The 15,389-nt window shown below is 38.0% G+C and overlaps 1 protein-coding gene across 1 annotated transcript in view; it reads right to left on the reverse strand.

Moving 5' to 3' along the window:
• LOC146630812 (myosin-10-like) overlaps window positions 1–13,189 on the reverse strand; it is a 65,161-nt gene extending 51,972 nt beyond the window's left edge. Inside the window, exons 1-3 of the mRNA XM_085354970.1 lie at window positions 13,046–13,189; window positions 6,853–7,234; window positions 571–727 (exon numbers count right to left, since the gene is read on the reverse strand). Coding sequence (XP_085211096.1) covers window positions 571–727; window positions 6,853–7,197 — 502 coding nt within the window. The 5' untranslated portion in view covers window positions 7,198–7,234; window positions 13,046–13,189. The remainder of the gene's footprint in view (window positions 1–570; window positions 728–6,852; window positions 7,235–13,045) is intronic.
• Window positions 13,190–15,389: the final 2,200 nt, after the last annotated feature.

Raw genomic sequence — 15,389 nt, forward strand, 5'->3', positions numbered from 1 at the left:
ATGGGGTCACCCTCTCTGTTCTCGCTGGTCTGATCCTAGTCAGTCACTGCTCATAGAGCCTGGACGCTTTCCAGCTACAAGGATCTTCTCAGACAACGTTGAGCCTGGACAGCCGTCACTCACAAGATTCTGTGATCCTACGATTTAAACTGTCAACTATGTCAAGGACAAAAATACAATCTGATAGATGTGTTTATGGAGAAACCTTTCTAGTAGTGTTATTGTCTTGTCTCAAGACATAACCTCAAGCTTTTTGCTTAGTGTTTGTTGTGATTTTATTTAATACAAACTTAATTGCAATTTTGTGGCTATAGAAAGCTCCTGTGTTTGTGAAGGCTGGTAAAAGTTTAAAAATCACAAGTGATAATACTGATAATCCCATCTCTAGATTGACACTGAACATATTGTGAGGAGATGTGACCTTTCAATGCACTAACAAAAAAAGAAAAAAAAAAAGCTCCAACCATACAGACATCCTTAGAAGTAACACTCTGACATTCAATGACATTTTAAAGTGCAGTAAAGTGGTATTTTCTGTAAGGGTTGTGGATTGTAGATAAGAAGACTTACCTTGGAGCATGCATCTGTATGCAGACTCTGAGATGGCGTATATGTGAGGGGGCATTTCGTGCCTCTTTTTGCCCCTGTACATCTCAATGATGTTTTCGGAGTAGATGGGCAGGTTTTTGTAGGGATTTATGACCACGCAGAAGAGACCAGAGTACGTCTACAAAGAAAAGAAAACATGGTCGAGTGTTAATTCCTCAGCAGCCCTAATGCAACATTTATGACATGATTAATATATCATATTACCTTAAATGTATTGATTAGAGTGGGCAGTAAATGGGCAAGGATTTGGATGTAAGGACAAATTTGTAAGTAATGTGCTTCAACAGGAAGTATATTTTGTGTCTGCAGTACATGTGTCGTCCGCATCACTTAAGCAGGAACACGTCACTATGCCAACTAAGAGAACAGACCTTTAAATTGAAATAGTTGCATATTTACCCAAACCATGATCTTTTTCTGAACCTAACCTAGTAGACGGTAATGCCTAACCTTAATGAAGTTACGTATTTTTAATGAATAACTTGGTTCTTTAGTCTGAGTGGCAAAATCTGTTTGTCTGAACAGCATATTCATAATTCACTCCCTTTACGCTCATGAGCTCCACCTGTTCATAAGGCGATGTGCTTTTCTTGTTTGTGGTGATGAGCATAACCAAAGTTAGCTTCATTTTGAGCTAAGGGTTCGAATTAACAGTTTAACATAGAGATCAACAGACTTCTATTTTTTCTATTTCTTGTGATGTGCAATACTTCCATTAGTACTGTACAGTACCAGTACATGGAATGAATTCAGATATGTTTATTTTCTCTGCTTTGAATTATTGTAGGGTCTATATAGAGATATAGAACTGAAATTCTATCTTGCATGGGATTTTTTTTATTACAATAGGAATGTAACCAGCAGTAGGTTGTCAAGCCATAATGCTTGCTAACATAATCCTACATTGCTCAATATGTTGATTTTTTATTTTGCAGAAAGATAAAAACACACAATTTATTCAGAGAAAGATGTGATTGTTTAAATAACTGTTTCCCTGTATTAACAGGCAGGTTTTTTTGCAAATGGGAACATACAAGTCTGATCTAGTCCAATGTTTCCTATCAGACAATTTGTGAATACTACAAATCCTCTAAAAATCAATTTTACTTAAGAACAAACATACAAAATGTCCTGAAAGTCCCACTGTGGTGCATATATTAAAAACGGTATACAACTGGAGATTTCCCAGTTTTCTTTCTAATACGTAGAAATAATGTTTTTCTCTGCATTAAACTGGTGGCAGGTTTACCCAGAAATCCTTTGACTAACAACAAAAATCAGAGGCAGCGGGAGGTGATTTTAATCCACAACAGAATATCTGCCTTTTAGCTAAAAAATGCAGACAGGCCAGAGCAGGGTTAATCCCTGACATGTCTGCTGCTGCTGCTAGAACATTAACTAAAAACTGTGTGGGGTACAGAGTGAAGAGCACATGAAAGCAGATTAATTATCTATCAGTCCTGATCAAACCTAAAATTAAGCTGCAAAGATAGTAACAATACGGCTTTGTTCCTGCCTGACACTTTATTCTCTTCTCTCCTCCTCACAACCCTTTTTAAGCTTTTACTCCTTTTTCTCTGTACTTTGAGTCTCTTTTACCTTTCTAATGTATGCGCTTGGCTGGGCTGAGAAGCCACACTCTTTAAATGATGTTGTCTGCAGCAGCCTGTGGCCCCGCTAACCCAGTTGTTGAAGTGGAACAACGCTGATGAAAGCAAAGCATGTTTTGGGTGCAGACTGGACTGTACATGCAAGTCAGTGAGAGAGAGAAAGCCTTCCCCTCGGCTGGAGTTTCACACCACACATTCATGTAAATGCAAAACCGACAGTGTTCACATTTACTTAATTTTTTTCTGAAGTTAGATTGGAGTTCGAGTTAATCGAGATCCACCTCTTGTTTTTGTGTGTGATTGTGTGTGTGAATGGGTGAATGACTGAATGTAGTGTAAAGCGCTTTGGGGTCCTATGGACTAGAAAAGCGCTATACAAATGCAGGCCATTTACCATTTTTACCATTTTTGAAATTCAATAAATTTACAGAAAGCCTGTAAGTGATCATGTTGGATAATAATGATGTCAACACTGGCCAGAATGACTCTGATTAGGATTTTTGCCATAATGAATCAGCCCTAGTCTGATTCAACAGCCCATTATCAGTTAAAACAAGTGTACTTCTTTAAAGTATTATTTTGTACAGTACACTGGAAATGCTCATAAACCAAAGCCATGCATATGAATACCAAAGATTATTATGATTTAAGATCTGATCCATATTGCCCAAATAGCCACTGAACCTAAGATCTTGGCACAACTTAGCACACACTAAATTCAAACACTGCTGGTAATGGAGTTGCTAAAGTTGCTAAAACAGAGTCAAAACTAAAACCTGCCCAGAAATGCAAACACCCCTGAGACTTACACACAGTATCACTGAAGCCCATGTGTCTGGAGGGTGGAGTAACATCACCAGATGGCCAACAACCCATCCTCCCCACCTACTCTATGTGCACAGATGCTGTAGACACAACTCTGCTACAATCTGGCCAACGAGAGATTTGTTTCTCTGGCAACATTAGCAGTATTTGAACACCAACATTATTATACAGTATTGGCACTGACAATCCTCCACCTAACACTTATATACTTTGCTAAATGCCATCAACTATAAAAGGTAACTTGAGCTTACAGGATGTATTTGAGGGAAACAGTCATTATATCCACTTCGCAGACCCCCTACAGTGGGCACAGCGCCAAGCAGACAGATCAGTGATCCTGACCAGCGTGGTCCACAGGCAGTGGGGAGAGGGATGACTCAGCTGGCTGTCCTTCATGGTGGACCTCAGGGGGTATATGCAAGATTAGTGGGGCTCAGGGGCAAAAGGGTTGGCTGCCTACACAACCAACAACACTTCATTGAATAAATAAACTATCAAAATAAACTAAAACCACCACAGCTTAGCTAAGAGTGGATCTGGGCTTTTATGGAAGGGCTAAAAGAAGCTAAAAGTACAAATGAAAATAAAATTCAATCACTTAAACAACCCTGTATAGAATCGGGTAACCATAACTAATGCATCTCAGATTGTAGTGTTCATAAACTGTGCCCAGTACCCTGAGAGACTCTGGCCAACAGAGAAAGCTTAAACACAGTCTGAAGGGCTTTCTGGCTCTTCAGAAACATCCAGATGAATTTCTGTGAACTATGCAGTGCTTAGCAACAGGATCTGACTTGGTGGGAAAAAGGGAGAAGATTTCTGGCGTCTCAGCTTTCCACTCTGACATAGCGGGGCAAACTGGGCTCTAGTCTTTGCTGACTTCACACAAAAAATAGCAAATGCATTTGCATGTTTTAATTATAACCATTTGTGTCTGGATAGAAGATTTAAGTGTGCTCTAAATCTTTAGGTGCTCCTAATCTCATTCAGCAGCTTGATTAAAATATAGGAATCTGTGGGCTAACTTACATTCAAGCAACAGTGATAGCTGAGACCCCCCCCCCTAAATAAAAATGTGAGGAATAATAGCTGAAGTCACCTTGTGACACAGAAGACAATAAGTCTTAAGGAGGTAAGAGGCAACAACCACAAATATCTCATTAAACATCCACATGCAGACCTATGGAAGGCACTGGGTCAACTAACGGAGAAAACCCAAACAACTGGCTAAAATTGGAATCCAGGCAAAGCTACCATTAGTTTACACTTCTGTAGTGATGTGAATATGAATCTGTTAGGGTCGAGCGGTGGCTGTGGTTCACGTGGCAGAGCGGGTCGTTTATCAGAATTTGAGTAACTGAAACACGTATGTGATGTTAGCATGCCATCTCCAGCGTGCAACCTTCCTTCAGTCCACACACTCTTGAGCTCTTTCCACATTGCCCCATGGCAGCATGTTTGACACAGAATTATCTCATTTACATTCTGCAAAGAGGTTTATGTCAGCGCTATGCTATGCTGGCCTGACTTAAAAGGTCATACAATCCTCAAAAGCAGGACGGGAAAACATGCAGAGTCAGGAATGCTAAAGCAGCTGACAAACACAATGCCCCATGCATCCAACTCAAATCTCTTCAAACCCTTTGTTTATTAATTTCACACTGGGGAACACTGGCCTTGTGGAAAAATCAAAAATAAATGATAACTTAGCAACACAAATTGTACCACAGAGATTAACAGTAAGGCATTTCTATGGGCCTCCAGAACAAGCAATAACAGCAAAAAGCTTACGCACATTGGCTGTTAATTAAAAGTCACTTTTCTCACAGTAAAAGAAATTTCAGTTATTTGAACGCACAGATGTTGCTTATCAGTAAACAGAAAGAGCTCTGTTAAGGCAGTTTGGATACAGTGTGACTCAGCACTGATCATCCCTGAGCAAAGACATGAGGCCTGGGTAATTTCTTTGAATCTCATAAGCCTTCTTTAAAATATACAAACACATTTTTTAGAAGAGCATTTGGAGTTTTCTGCTTTTTTTATTTATTTATTTTTACACTTGGGCTTTTTTTTTTTTTTACACTTTATCCTTTTAGGTCACACTTTACACTGAGTTGTTTTTTACAGCACATACAGAGTGAAAATCTGGAACAGATTATTCATTTTTTTAGTGACCTACAAAGAGATTACATATGATCTGCATTAGAAAATGTCCTTTGATTTTTCTCATAAGGTCTGATGCTGTCCAAACACATGGCAAAACTTATAATCCTAAATCCTTCCCAGCATACACTAATGTCAAGGCATTTTATTGCCAACAAGTTACTTAATAAAATACACCAAAATAGCTGAAGGAAAAATATCCAATTCAGTTAACGATTGATTGATTGATTGATTGATTGATTGATTGATTGATTGATTGATTGATTTTTTTTGCTTAGCAGGGCTAGGTAGACCTCTGTACTCTTGGGGCTACTGACCAAATAAATTGGCTTTGCCAATTCCAGATTTATATTAAATTAATGGGTGCCAAATTTCAGTAGCAGAGCAGATCGGATTTAGAGAAAGAAAGTGATCATGACCATGTGATGTCACTCCTGCAACATATCGGAGCCCAAAAAATACAAGGGACAAATCGCTGAGCCGAAAGCAGTCTCAGCTACACTTACACTTTTCAAAACAAGACAAACAATCTGAAATAATTTTCAACCAAATAATTTCAAGGTAAATTATAAAATATTATGAACTAAAAGAAAAAAACACAATTGCACAAGCCTTACATTCTGCTGTCAAAGGAGCTTGCAAAGAAAAGCGTCTGGACTTCTTTAAGTTGCTTGAAGACGTTTCACCTCTCATCCGAGAAGCTTCTTCAGTTCTAAGGTCAAATGGTGGAGAGTCCCAGACGCTTTTCTTTGCAAGCTCCTTTGACTACGATGACCTGGATGACTGAGAACCTTCACAAACGTACATTCTGCTCTAAGTACAATACCTCCAATTTCTAACCACGCATTCAAGTGTGAACATGGCAGCCGAATTGTACCTCCTTCCTGGGTCTCAGGTGGCCCACAACCTCTGCATTTGTGCTATTCCAGGAATGCGTATCATTAAGTGGGTAATAATCACAGGGGAAATCAGCAGATAATATGGGACACGAAGGCTTGCCCATTGAAGGAAATGTGTTTTTTAGACTCTTGAATTAAGAAAATCAAGTGTGAAATAGAGGAAGTATAGTTTTTCTTTGTTTTGGTTAAAATGAACCACATGTTTAATAATCTTTGTTTTTATTATATAACGAACCCAGTAAAACAACTTCTAAGACATTAAATTAGCAAAGTTATTGTATACCAAGCTTTTTTTTTTTGGGGGGGGGGTAGTGATGTTTCTCCATGAAAGTTTTTACCAGGAATCCACCATTTCTGTTTAAAGCCTTGTAAAATGAATGGAACTAGGTATTCCAGTTGACCCTCTCTCTCACTGTTAAACGCCACTGGTTTTGGCTAGCAAAACTATCACCTGAGACTCACATGTCAGCGACACAGAATAGATATGACTCTTTGCTAAGAAAGTGGGAAGCACCTGATCATAATCACAAAAAATAATTGACTATAGTTATTCTCCTACTTACATGCAGTTTTAAAATGTTATCTCTGCGGGATTTTTAACATTACAGTAATATTAACCAACCTAACCAAACCTATACTGACAAGTCATAGTAAAGTAAGTCATGTCATGTCAAATTATGACAACTGAACTGCTGAAGAAGACATTTCTTATGAATATAACTTCTTTATAACGTACAAATACTTACATAAATAAGGCCGGAGTAGTAGCGGTCTTTGAGGTTGTGAAGCACGGATGCCTCGTTCAAGCAGGTCAGTTCAGCCATATCCTCCACCTTGGTGAACTTGGGCGGGTTCATCTTCTGGATGTCATCCTTGTTGATCACCGCCTTCTTCCCGTTTTCTGCTAGCTCCACCACCACCTCATCTCCACGCTCCTGTTGAATACTTGCAGCCTCGAAGCCGTGGCGTTCTGATGGAATCCATACCAACCTTTTGGCAGTCCAGTCGGCCTGTGCTGCCGGGTTGTATACCACAGCGCGGTCCACAAAGAGGTACCGCTCCGGGTCCTCCTGTCCACTCCTCTGTGTCATTGCTGCTGGAAACCAGAAGCAGAGCACTCTAGGCCACCTGTAGAGAGCAAGCAAAGCACGAAGTTCATCAAAATGTAACCAATTTCACCACTCAATTGTGACTAGTACCCTTACTTAAAGATCTGTGAAAAGTTCAAACACCAAGGCCATTTTTCAGGCAGATAACTGAATTTAGTAGGAAAAGCTACTTTTAGCTGCTCAGAGGACTTGCCGCCTCCTGGAGTTGAACCAGGGACCTTTTGCTAGTTAGCTGAATGTGAAACAATTAACTATTAAAAACATGTTACAAAAGGCAGGTCTCAGTAGGACATGACAGTGTGGCAGAAACTGAAATTGAACATGCACAACACTACAGGTGAGCTAACGAGAAATTGACCAATATCGCTGTTTACACCTTTGCCTTTCCTCGTGGGAGAAGCCATAATGGCTTCTGTGAACAAACATCTATCTGTGCTACGTCAATATTTCAGTAGTAATCGTAGGACTTCACTCAAATCAGATTATTACCAAGTTGACTCGAGTTGCAATTTTAAGCCAAATATTAGATTTTGCCATAAAACTAAAAAACCTGGTAGTAGTTAAGATATAAAATGCAGCATAAATGCTGACTCCCTGTTAGCAGAAGAGTAATAACTATGGATGACATAAAATTCACAGAGTAATCTATTACTTTAGCAATGAAATTTAACAAAACAAGTAAGGCAGTAAGGCAAACAGTTTCCATTTGTAGCAGTTTCTGTAATGAGGGCTATGAGAGCATTTATTAGGTTTAGAGTCAGTGGTGTTATGGATTGCTGTGCATAATGATGGGTCTTCACTTGTGATATGAATCATAAACATTTACAATTCGGCTGTATGTGAGTAAAGCCAGTTTACACTAACTTAGCATGACTAAAACTGGTAAAGATGGTTGATATAACGTCACATCAACATTCACTTTTAACAATTTCAGTTATGACATGATTCCATCAAGATGTAACTCAGATAGTTGAGTGCTGGCGGTGGTTAAATGTTTCTCGGATGATGCAGCTTTTGTAATGGCTGCTAAATGTTGGCTCTTAGCAAGCTCAGATGGTAATGACTGGAATCCTTTTGAAAACAACAGCTATCAGCTTCTTCAAAACAAAGCCGTGTTCTTAATAATTTATGTCATTGTTTCTGATTTGTAACAGTAGCTTTTACTGGGATAATACATTTTACAGTTTTGGTTTGTGGTTATGATTGGTTGTGCCAATGTGAAGCTAAATACTCTATAAACAAGCAGTTAGTTAAATTTTTAACATTAACTTAAATTGACAACATTATTTTGTTGTCAATTTTGATTTACTGAATAGGTTAAGGGCAAAGTTGGACAGGATAGGGAACACCTATGTGGTTTGATGACATCTATCAAATCTGGTGTGTTAGAGAAAGAACTTGGCTAGATAACTACCTGACCACACAATCTTGCAATCAACACTTCAGTCAGGACAATATGGATGATTGTGCAGTTACATCAATTAGCTCAAATACCACAATAATTTGTGGCAAACAGTAAAGTCTGAGCAAAGCTACTGTTAACAGGCTTGTTGTCAGGCTGTGTTAACTGACTTACAGGTCTGTAGCAGACACACCCGTCTTGCAAAAACTGGACAACAAGCTCAATCCATGAGCTCTAATAAGGAAAGCGGATCACAGTGACTAAAGCTCTGTTTATAGTCACTGCATTGGTTGTTGCACATGCCAACCGTGATGTGATCACAGCCCCATAACCATTGTCTGACGTGCTACAGTATTCTCCAAGTTGATACCTGTTATCCTATACCATTAGTGCTAATATTGTATAGAGCTCTTTGAGTACTCCGGGAGAGTAGAAAAGCGCTATATAAGAATCAGTCCATTTACCATTTACCATAATATAGGAGCACAAGTGCTAGAAACAGGAAGCAAGGCAATTTGTATCTTTTCAAGCTGTTGCAGCACCTCCCACTCTATAAACTAGAGATTTCTGAGCTCCTACAGTGAAATGACAGTATGGACCAATGCACTCGTACACTGGGTGTACATGGCCGGTCATAAAAATCTAGAGGTGCACCACACGATGAAACTACACCAAAGTGTGCTCCACGTCAAAAGTGACGCCACAATTGCTTGAAAACAGCGGGAATAAACAGGCCATAAGACTACACTAACGAGAAAGCCTAAAAGCCAAATAACACTACACGTAAAAGGTTGCTGAAAAACCCTAACGGGTTATATTTTAAGATGTTTTTTGTTTAGTGAGCAATAAAAGCGACAGAATGGGAACAAGGAATAAGAACGCAAGAGGAGCATATATAAAAAAACATGTGACACTGTGATGCTATCTTTTATTTAAGGTGGGGCAGTGCACATTATGTAATACAAACACTCAGGTCTGTACAAGTGCCAGATTTAGCAATACAGGCTAATTTATAGCCCCAAATAGAGGCATGTATTGTTAAAAAGGGAAAAAAGGAAATGCACACAAGCACTTGATCAACAAATAGTAGTAGAATAACAACAAAACATATGCAAACTATATGTCATATGTCAAAAAACTCCCCCCCCCCCCCCCCCCCAAAAAAAACAAAAAAAACCTGTGATAAATTAAGCATACGAAAGTTCATGGACAGTAGAAAAAACTATATTAGCATGCACATATTAAGATATTTATAAATAATTACAATGAATAAGCATATTCAATAACCACTGAATAACAGATTTACCGACATAACATTTTTTTTAATACCCAAAATTTAAAAACTTAAGCAAAGGTTAGTTTTATTATGAATTTTGATATCAAGCTATCGGTCTCCTTGATCACTACGTGTGTACTGGTTCGGGAAAAGCTAAAATGACTGACCTCTACTGGAAACACTGATCAATCAGTTTAAACAATCAGAGAATTAAAATATAAAAAACACATTATCTGTTAATGTCTATGTTGCTGCTTGTCTGTCATAGGTTTGCTGTGAATTATGATTGCCAGTCTTATTATTATTATTATTATGTATAACCTATCAGAAAACACTTAGATTTCTACAGTTTGTCGACAATAAAGAAAACAAAATGGATTTTAAATACTAGTGCAGAGCAATTTACATATAGAGGGGTGATTCATCTACACCTATAAAAAGATACAGTTAAATCATGAGAGGGAGCGTCTAATACTCTAATGAGAGAATTTTAAACTATACGAACCTATAATGCGGAATTATCTCTATTCTGCCATTTAATTTGTTTAAGTTACTTTATTCACATGAATTTAGGGCTTTCCAAATCATTTGCAGGAGGCTCAGACAGATTGTGTGTGAGTGTCAAGCCTCCTACCTGAGTATAACCAGCCCACATGTAGAGTAACGTCACTATCTGTGCCGCTTCAAAAGCAAACGAGAAACCCTGACTATTCTGTCTGATAGAAAAATTAAGTAAATGAAATAATTTAATACCATTACCATATAATCAGAGCAAAAATATTTGCCTGTTAACAGATTTGGTAACTGAGAAAAAAGTTTTATGATTTAGGTCTTTTTTTCCTCAAAAAGATTCAGGTGTGTTGTCTTTTTTAAAATGTAATAAATATTTATATTTATATTGAATATTTGGTTATTAAATCACAATTTAAAATGTTATCATGATTATTGATATTTTCTTCCATGTTGTTTTTTTTATTTCGACTATTTATGAAAGCATTTGTTTAATCTTATTTACTAAGTTAGGAAATCAATGTTTAAGTCAACAAAAACAAAAATACCCAGACTGTTTTGGCTACATTTCGCTGCCTAACTGTGAAACATAAAACTGATTTTAAGGGTTAAATATATTAAATGGTGCAAAATATCAAGTGAGTGTAATCCCCAAATAGCGCTAATAGTTATGCTTAGTTTTTCAGTTCATTTCAATTTCAAGTTCAAAAACATGCTTTTTGGCATTAAATACAGGCACAATTAGCTATTTTGCAAACACATTAAATCAGTTTGAGCATTTTATATTTTCTGCCTCGAGAAACGAAGTCGCAGAAATGCATATGCAACATTTTGAGTCATACCTGACACACAATCTTGTCACTGCAATCTCTTTCTAAATACCAACTCTACCCAGTTTGTGCTGCTACAAGTCAGTATATCTGCCCCTAAATGTTTATTTTGTAAACCCCTCTTTGGGTCAGCTCCACAACATATTATTGATCTATTAACTCCACATTTTGCCTCAAGGTCACCTCTCACTGAAACACCAAAGATGACCGGGCTTTCTCCGTTGTTACCTTCAGCCTCTTAAACAGTCTGCTATCCCACATAAGGACCTGTCCAGTACAGCTCTAGAGACTCAACTATTTACAATTAAAAAAGAAAAAAGAAATTTTTACTTAACATTACATTGACCTATAACATTTTTATTATTACTCATTACATTTTAACAATGTTGTTAATGTGGGTGTTGTGATTTGTTTTTAGAGATTTGATCTTAATACGTATGACACAACCGGACAGGACTTTGGGTCAGATCCTGTTGTTTTTAATTTACATGTTTTATATGAATAAAAGTAGCTTGACATAAAAATATTTTTTGCTCTTTTCACATTTTTTGACCATGTAGGCTGTGCCAGTAAACTACTGCCCACTGGCTACATTTCAGTCCATACCAATATCGGGCAGATATATCATTGCAAGTCTAAAAAAACTATAATTTTATACACTCAACAATCACCTGACAATTAGATAATTACAATAATCATCAGCTGCAGTTCAACACATAAACATGCCTGCAGCAGTCTATAATGATCTTATATCTTTTACATTTTTAACTCAACTTCATTATATTTTTATAATTTAAAAAAATCTTTCAGAAGTGCACCCAATTATCTTGTGGGCACAAAATAACATCAAGATAGAAATGAAAGAGAGCGGGATAACTGTAAACCTTGGCACTGGATGCTTTCAACAGCTGACGCGGAGACAAGTCTGGATGCATCTTATTAATCTAACTCAACCTCAGCTAAATTAGAATGCTTTATTAATCCCCGAGGAAATTATGTATTCCTAAAGATATTTACACAACAATCTAGTCCCATGCTTAAATCAGGCGCTGTTGCAGCCAAATCTGGGTCAGGTCACGGGATGGAGCGGGATCAGTGCGCCTGCCTTGTTGCTCCATCCCCTCAGTCACTCTCATTCAGCTTGGCAATATCCTGTCCTCATCATGTCCGGTAAGATAAAGAGCTGTGAAATTGCAAGTAGCCGTGAAACCCCCTCGTAAAGGGCTGCAAATATGTACCGGGCCAGGCCAAACAGCTGCATTGGCTAGATTAGCTCGCTAACATTAGCTCAAAGTTGGCGTGCTGTGCTTCACCTCCCACCCACTGGAAAAAAAAAAAGATACCTACAAGGACTCATTGCTCTGTTTAGCCAACTGTACACAATTGAATTGGTTTGAACCGCTGCTCTTATAACGTTAAGACGATGAGGTAAGAGAGATTCCTAAATAGTCTGCGCAAATGGGAGTTTTAGGGATGAACTGTGCAGCTTCCTAAGGCACAATCCCATCATGGGTGTGGGTGGCTCAAAGACGTCTGGGTGGGGATAAAGCAGGCGGACAATGACCACGCTGTTTCAGACTAAACCCTTGAAGATCAAACTTGAAAACGGAAAATCTTCAACACATTCATCTATATGTGAACAAAAACAGTATGTTGGGTCCGGGGCGCCGGGACAGCGGCTAGCATTAGCCAAGCTGATGGTCCTCCATCATTAGAAAGTCATGCCACAATAATCCGCTAGCTAACGGTTACTGTTGCTAACCACCACATCCCCACTAAAACTCCCGTCCCCGGCTTCTCTGCTCTGCTTACCTCCCGCAATAGACGAAGAAACCCGACCCGAGTGTTTATCAGTGTCCAGCAGATGATAGCAATAGTCCCCCGAAACGTGCTAAACAGTCCCTTCTCCGGCCCGCTCTCTCTCATCAGTGGTACTCCCCCACCATCCAGCATCCGCTCAACCGAACTCTACCGGGCCCGAGAAGATGCACAGCACGACCGCCGCCGCCGCACTCCTCTAAGGCAACGCCTACTAGGAATATGATTGGCTGTCAAAGTCTGATGCCTCTATGCGATTGGTGAAAAAACAATTCCCCATGCCGAAACTTTAGCTTAGTTAGTCGACAACTGCCGCCCAAATGCCATTTGTCTGTGGCCAATAAATGAACACCTGCAGACCGTTGGATGCTGCTCCAGTGGGATGTAGTAGAACCATATCAAATTATTAAGACAAAAAAAATCTGGAACATTTATGTGTATTCATTAAATACACTATGTATTTGGTTTTACCGAGCTACAACACCTTTAACCTGTTTACACTCTATCGCTGTGACAAAGCAATTCCTATGTGTGTATATATATATATATATATATATATATATATATATATATATATATATATATATATATATATATATATATATATATATATTCATTTACTTTTATATCAGTGTTGCAGTGTTTTAAGCAACAATATTCGGTTTTGATTAAGTACAATTTTTATTTATTGTATAATGGTATTTTCTTTTGTTTATTCATACATAGAATACACCATGTAGTGGTGTATTGTAGTGGTATTGTAGTGTTTATTATGCAGAAATTATGGAAATCTTTCTTGGATATGAGTTTTTTTCCTCCTGTGTTTTATATTTACTTTGCCCTTTTAAAATCCTGTTTGCATTAAATTTTAGTAATATCATAACGTTTAGCTTGCCAGTATCTACAGAACCTTCTGGCTACATGTGTGTCATTCTTGTTTCTTTTTATGGCATGTTTTATTGTTTTTTGTTAAATAATCAAACACTTAAACTGATAACCAAGTCAAATCGAGTAAGCTTGTTATTCTACTATAGTTAGATTTATTCTGTGTGCTCTGTCTTATCTGTTCAGAGTGGTGGAACAATTCGCTGTGTTTACTGCGCCCCCTGTTGCATTAAAAAGATAGTGCCATTGCTTAGACGATGTCAGAGGAAAACAAAAACTACTACTACTACTACAGGGTGTATCATTCGTCGCTTGATCACCTTATGTACATAGATGCTTTTTTGTCCTGTCTTCATGTCGCCGCTCTTTTCTTTTTTTGATGACTAGCAAAAGACAGAAAATTGATATTTCCTGATTTATATAATTAACGTTTTGAATGTTAGGAGGGAAATAAGAACAACAATGTTTAGTTTTTTACTTCAAACTTTTACTGGCTCATAATTTTACTCATTAACTTTTACTGGCTCTATTCTGGCTCTAACGTAGGGTAACTTTTAAAATTAAGTGTATCTTGCATGAATTATTTGCTTATTAGTTTTAATTGCAGTCATTATGGTAACCACCTTGTTATTATTAAGAAAGAGTTTGTGAATACTTGGAGCTTTTCTGATGCATGAATTTCTTTGAGTTTCTTGTTCAGGTTTCCCAGTCTTCGCCCACATTTCCCATAGCTTAAAGTTGCTGTGTGCAGGTGTATCTACCTCTGTATTCAAGTTATTTGTTTATTTTGGTAATACTTATCTCCTGTGTCTTGTGTCTGGTTCTGTCTTCCTGATTTTTTTTTAACCCATGTTTTTTCCGTAGGTGTGTCCACTTCTTGTAGTTAGTGCATTCATAGCCTCAGTTCTCCCATTGCCTTTTGTCATGTTGCAGTTCATAGCAGTGTGTCTGTTTTCTTTATTTGTGAACTAAATTTGACGTCCACACAGTTGCTCTATGACATTATCTGCATAGTTTTTGTTGCTTCAGCTTTTCATAGAGTTCATGCTTTGTACACACTTTCACCTACATTGAGATGTAGCTATATACAATATTTTGCTTTTCATATTACACATTAAGCCCATTAAATGACCATGCCATTTTATAGACATCTATATAGCACAGAAAGTTGTATGTATAGCCAGCTGTATACTGCCCACCTGTGATTCATGTGATCGGTCATAACAATCACATAAATCCCAGTCCCAGTCATATATTATTTGATGTCCATGTGTCTACCTGCTGGTTTTAACCAGTTCTGAACTGGCCTCAGTCAGATTCTTGTGTAGAGCCACTGGAGCTGCTGTTTACACGGAAATCAAACTTTCAATCAATCAGACTTTCTGTACCATCTTTCAGCTTTGCAGGTGACTGACAAGCAGATAGTAAGACAGAAAAAGAATAAAGCAAAACC

Source organism: Diplotaxodon limnothrissa, linkage group LG6, assembly GCF_057381915.1.
Source record: "Diplotaxodon limnothrissa isolate DT_005_m linkage group LG6, D_limnothrissa_male_GT1.1, whole genome shotgun sequence".
In the NCBI taxonomy this organism is placed as follows: domain Eukaryota; kingdom Metazoa; phylum Chordata; class Actinopteri; order Cichliformes; family Cichlidae; genus Diplotaxodon; species Diplotaxodon limnothrissa.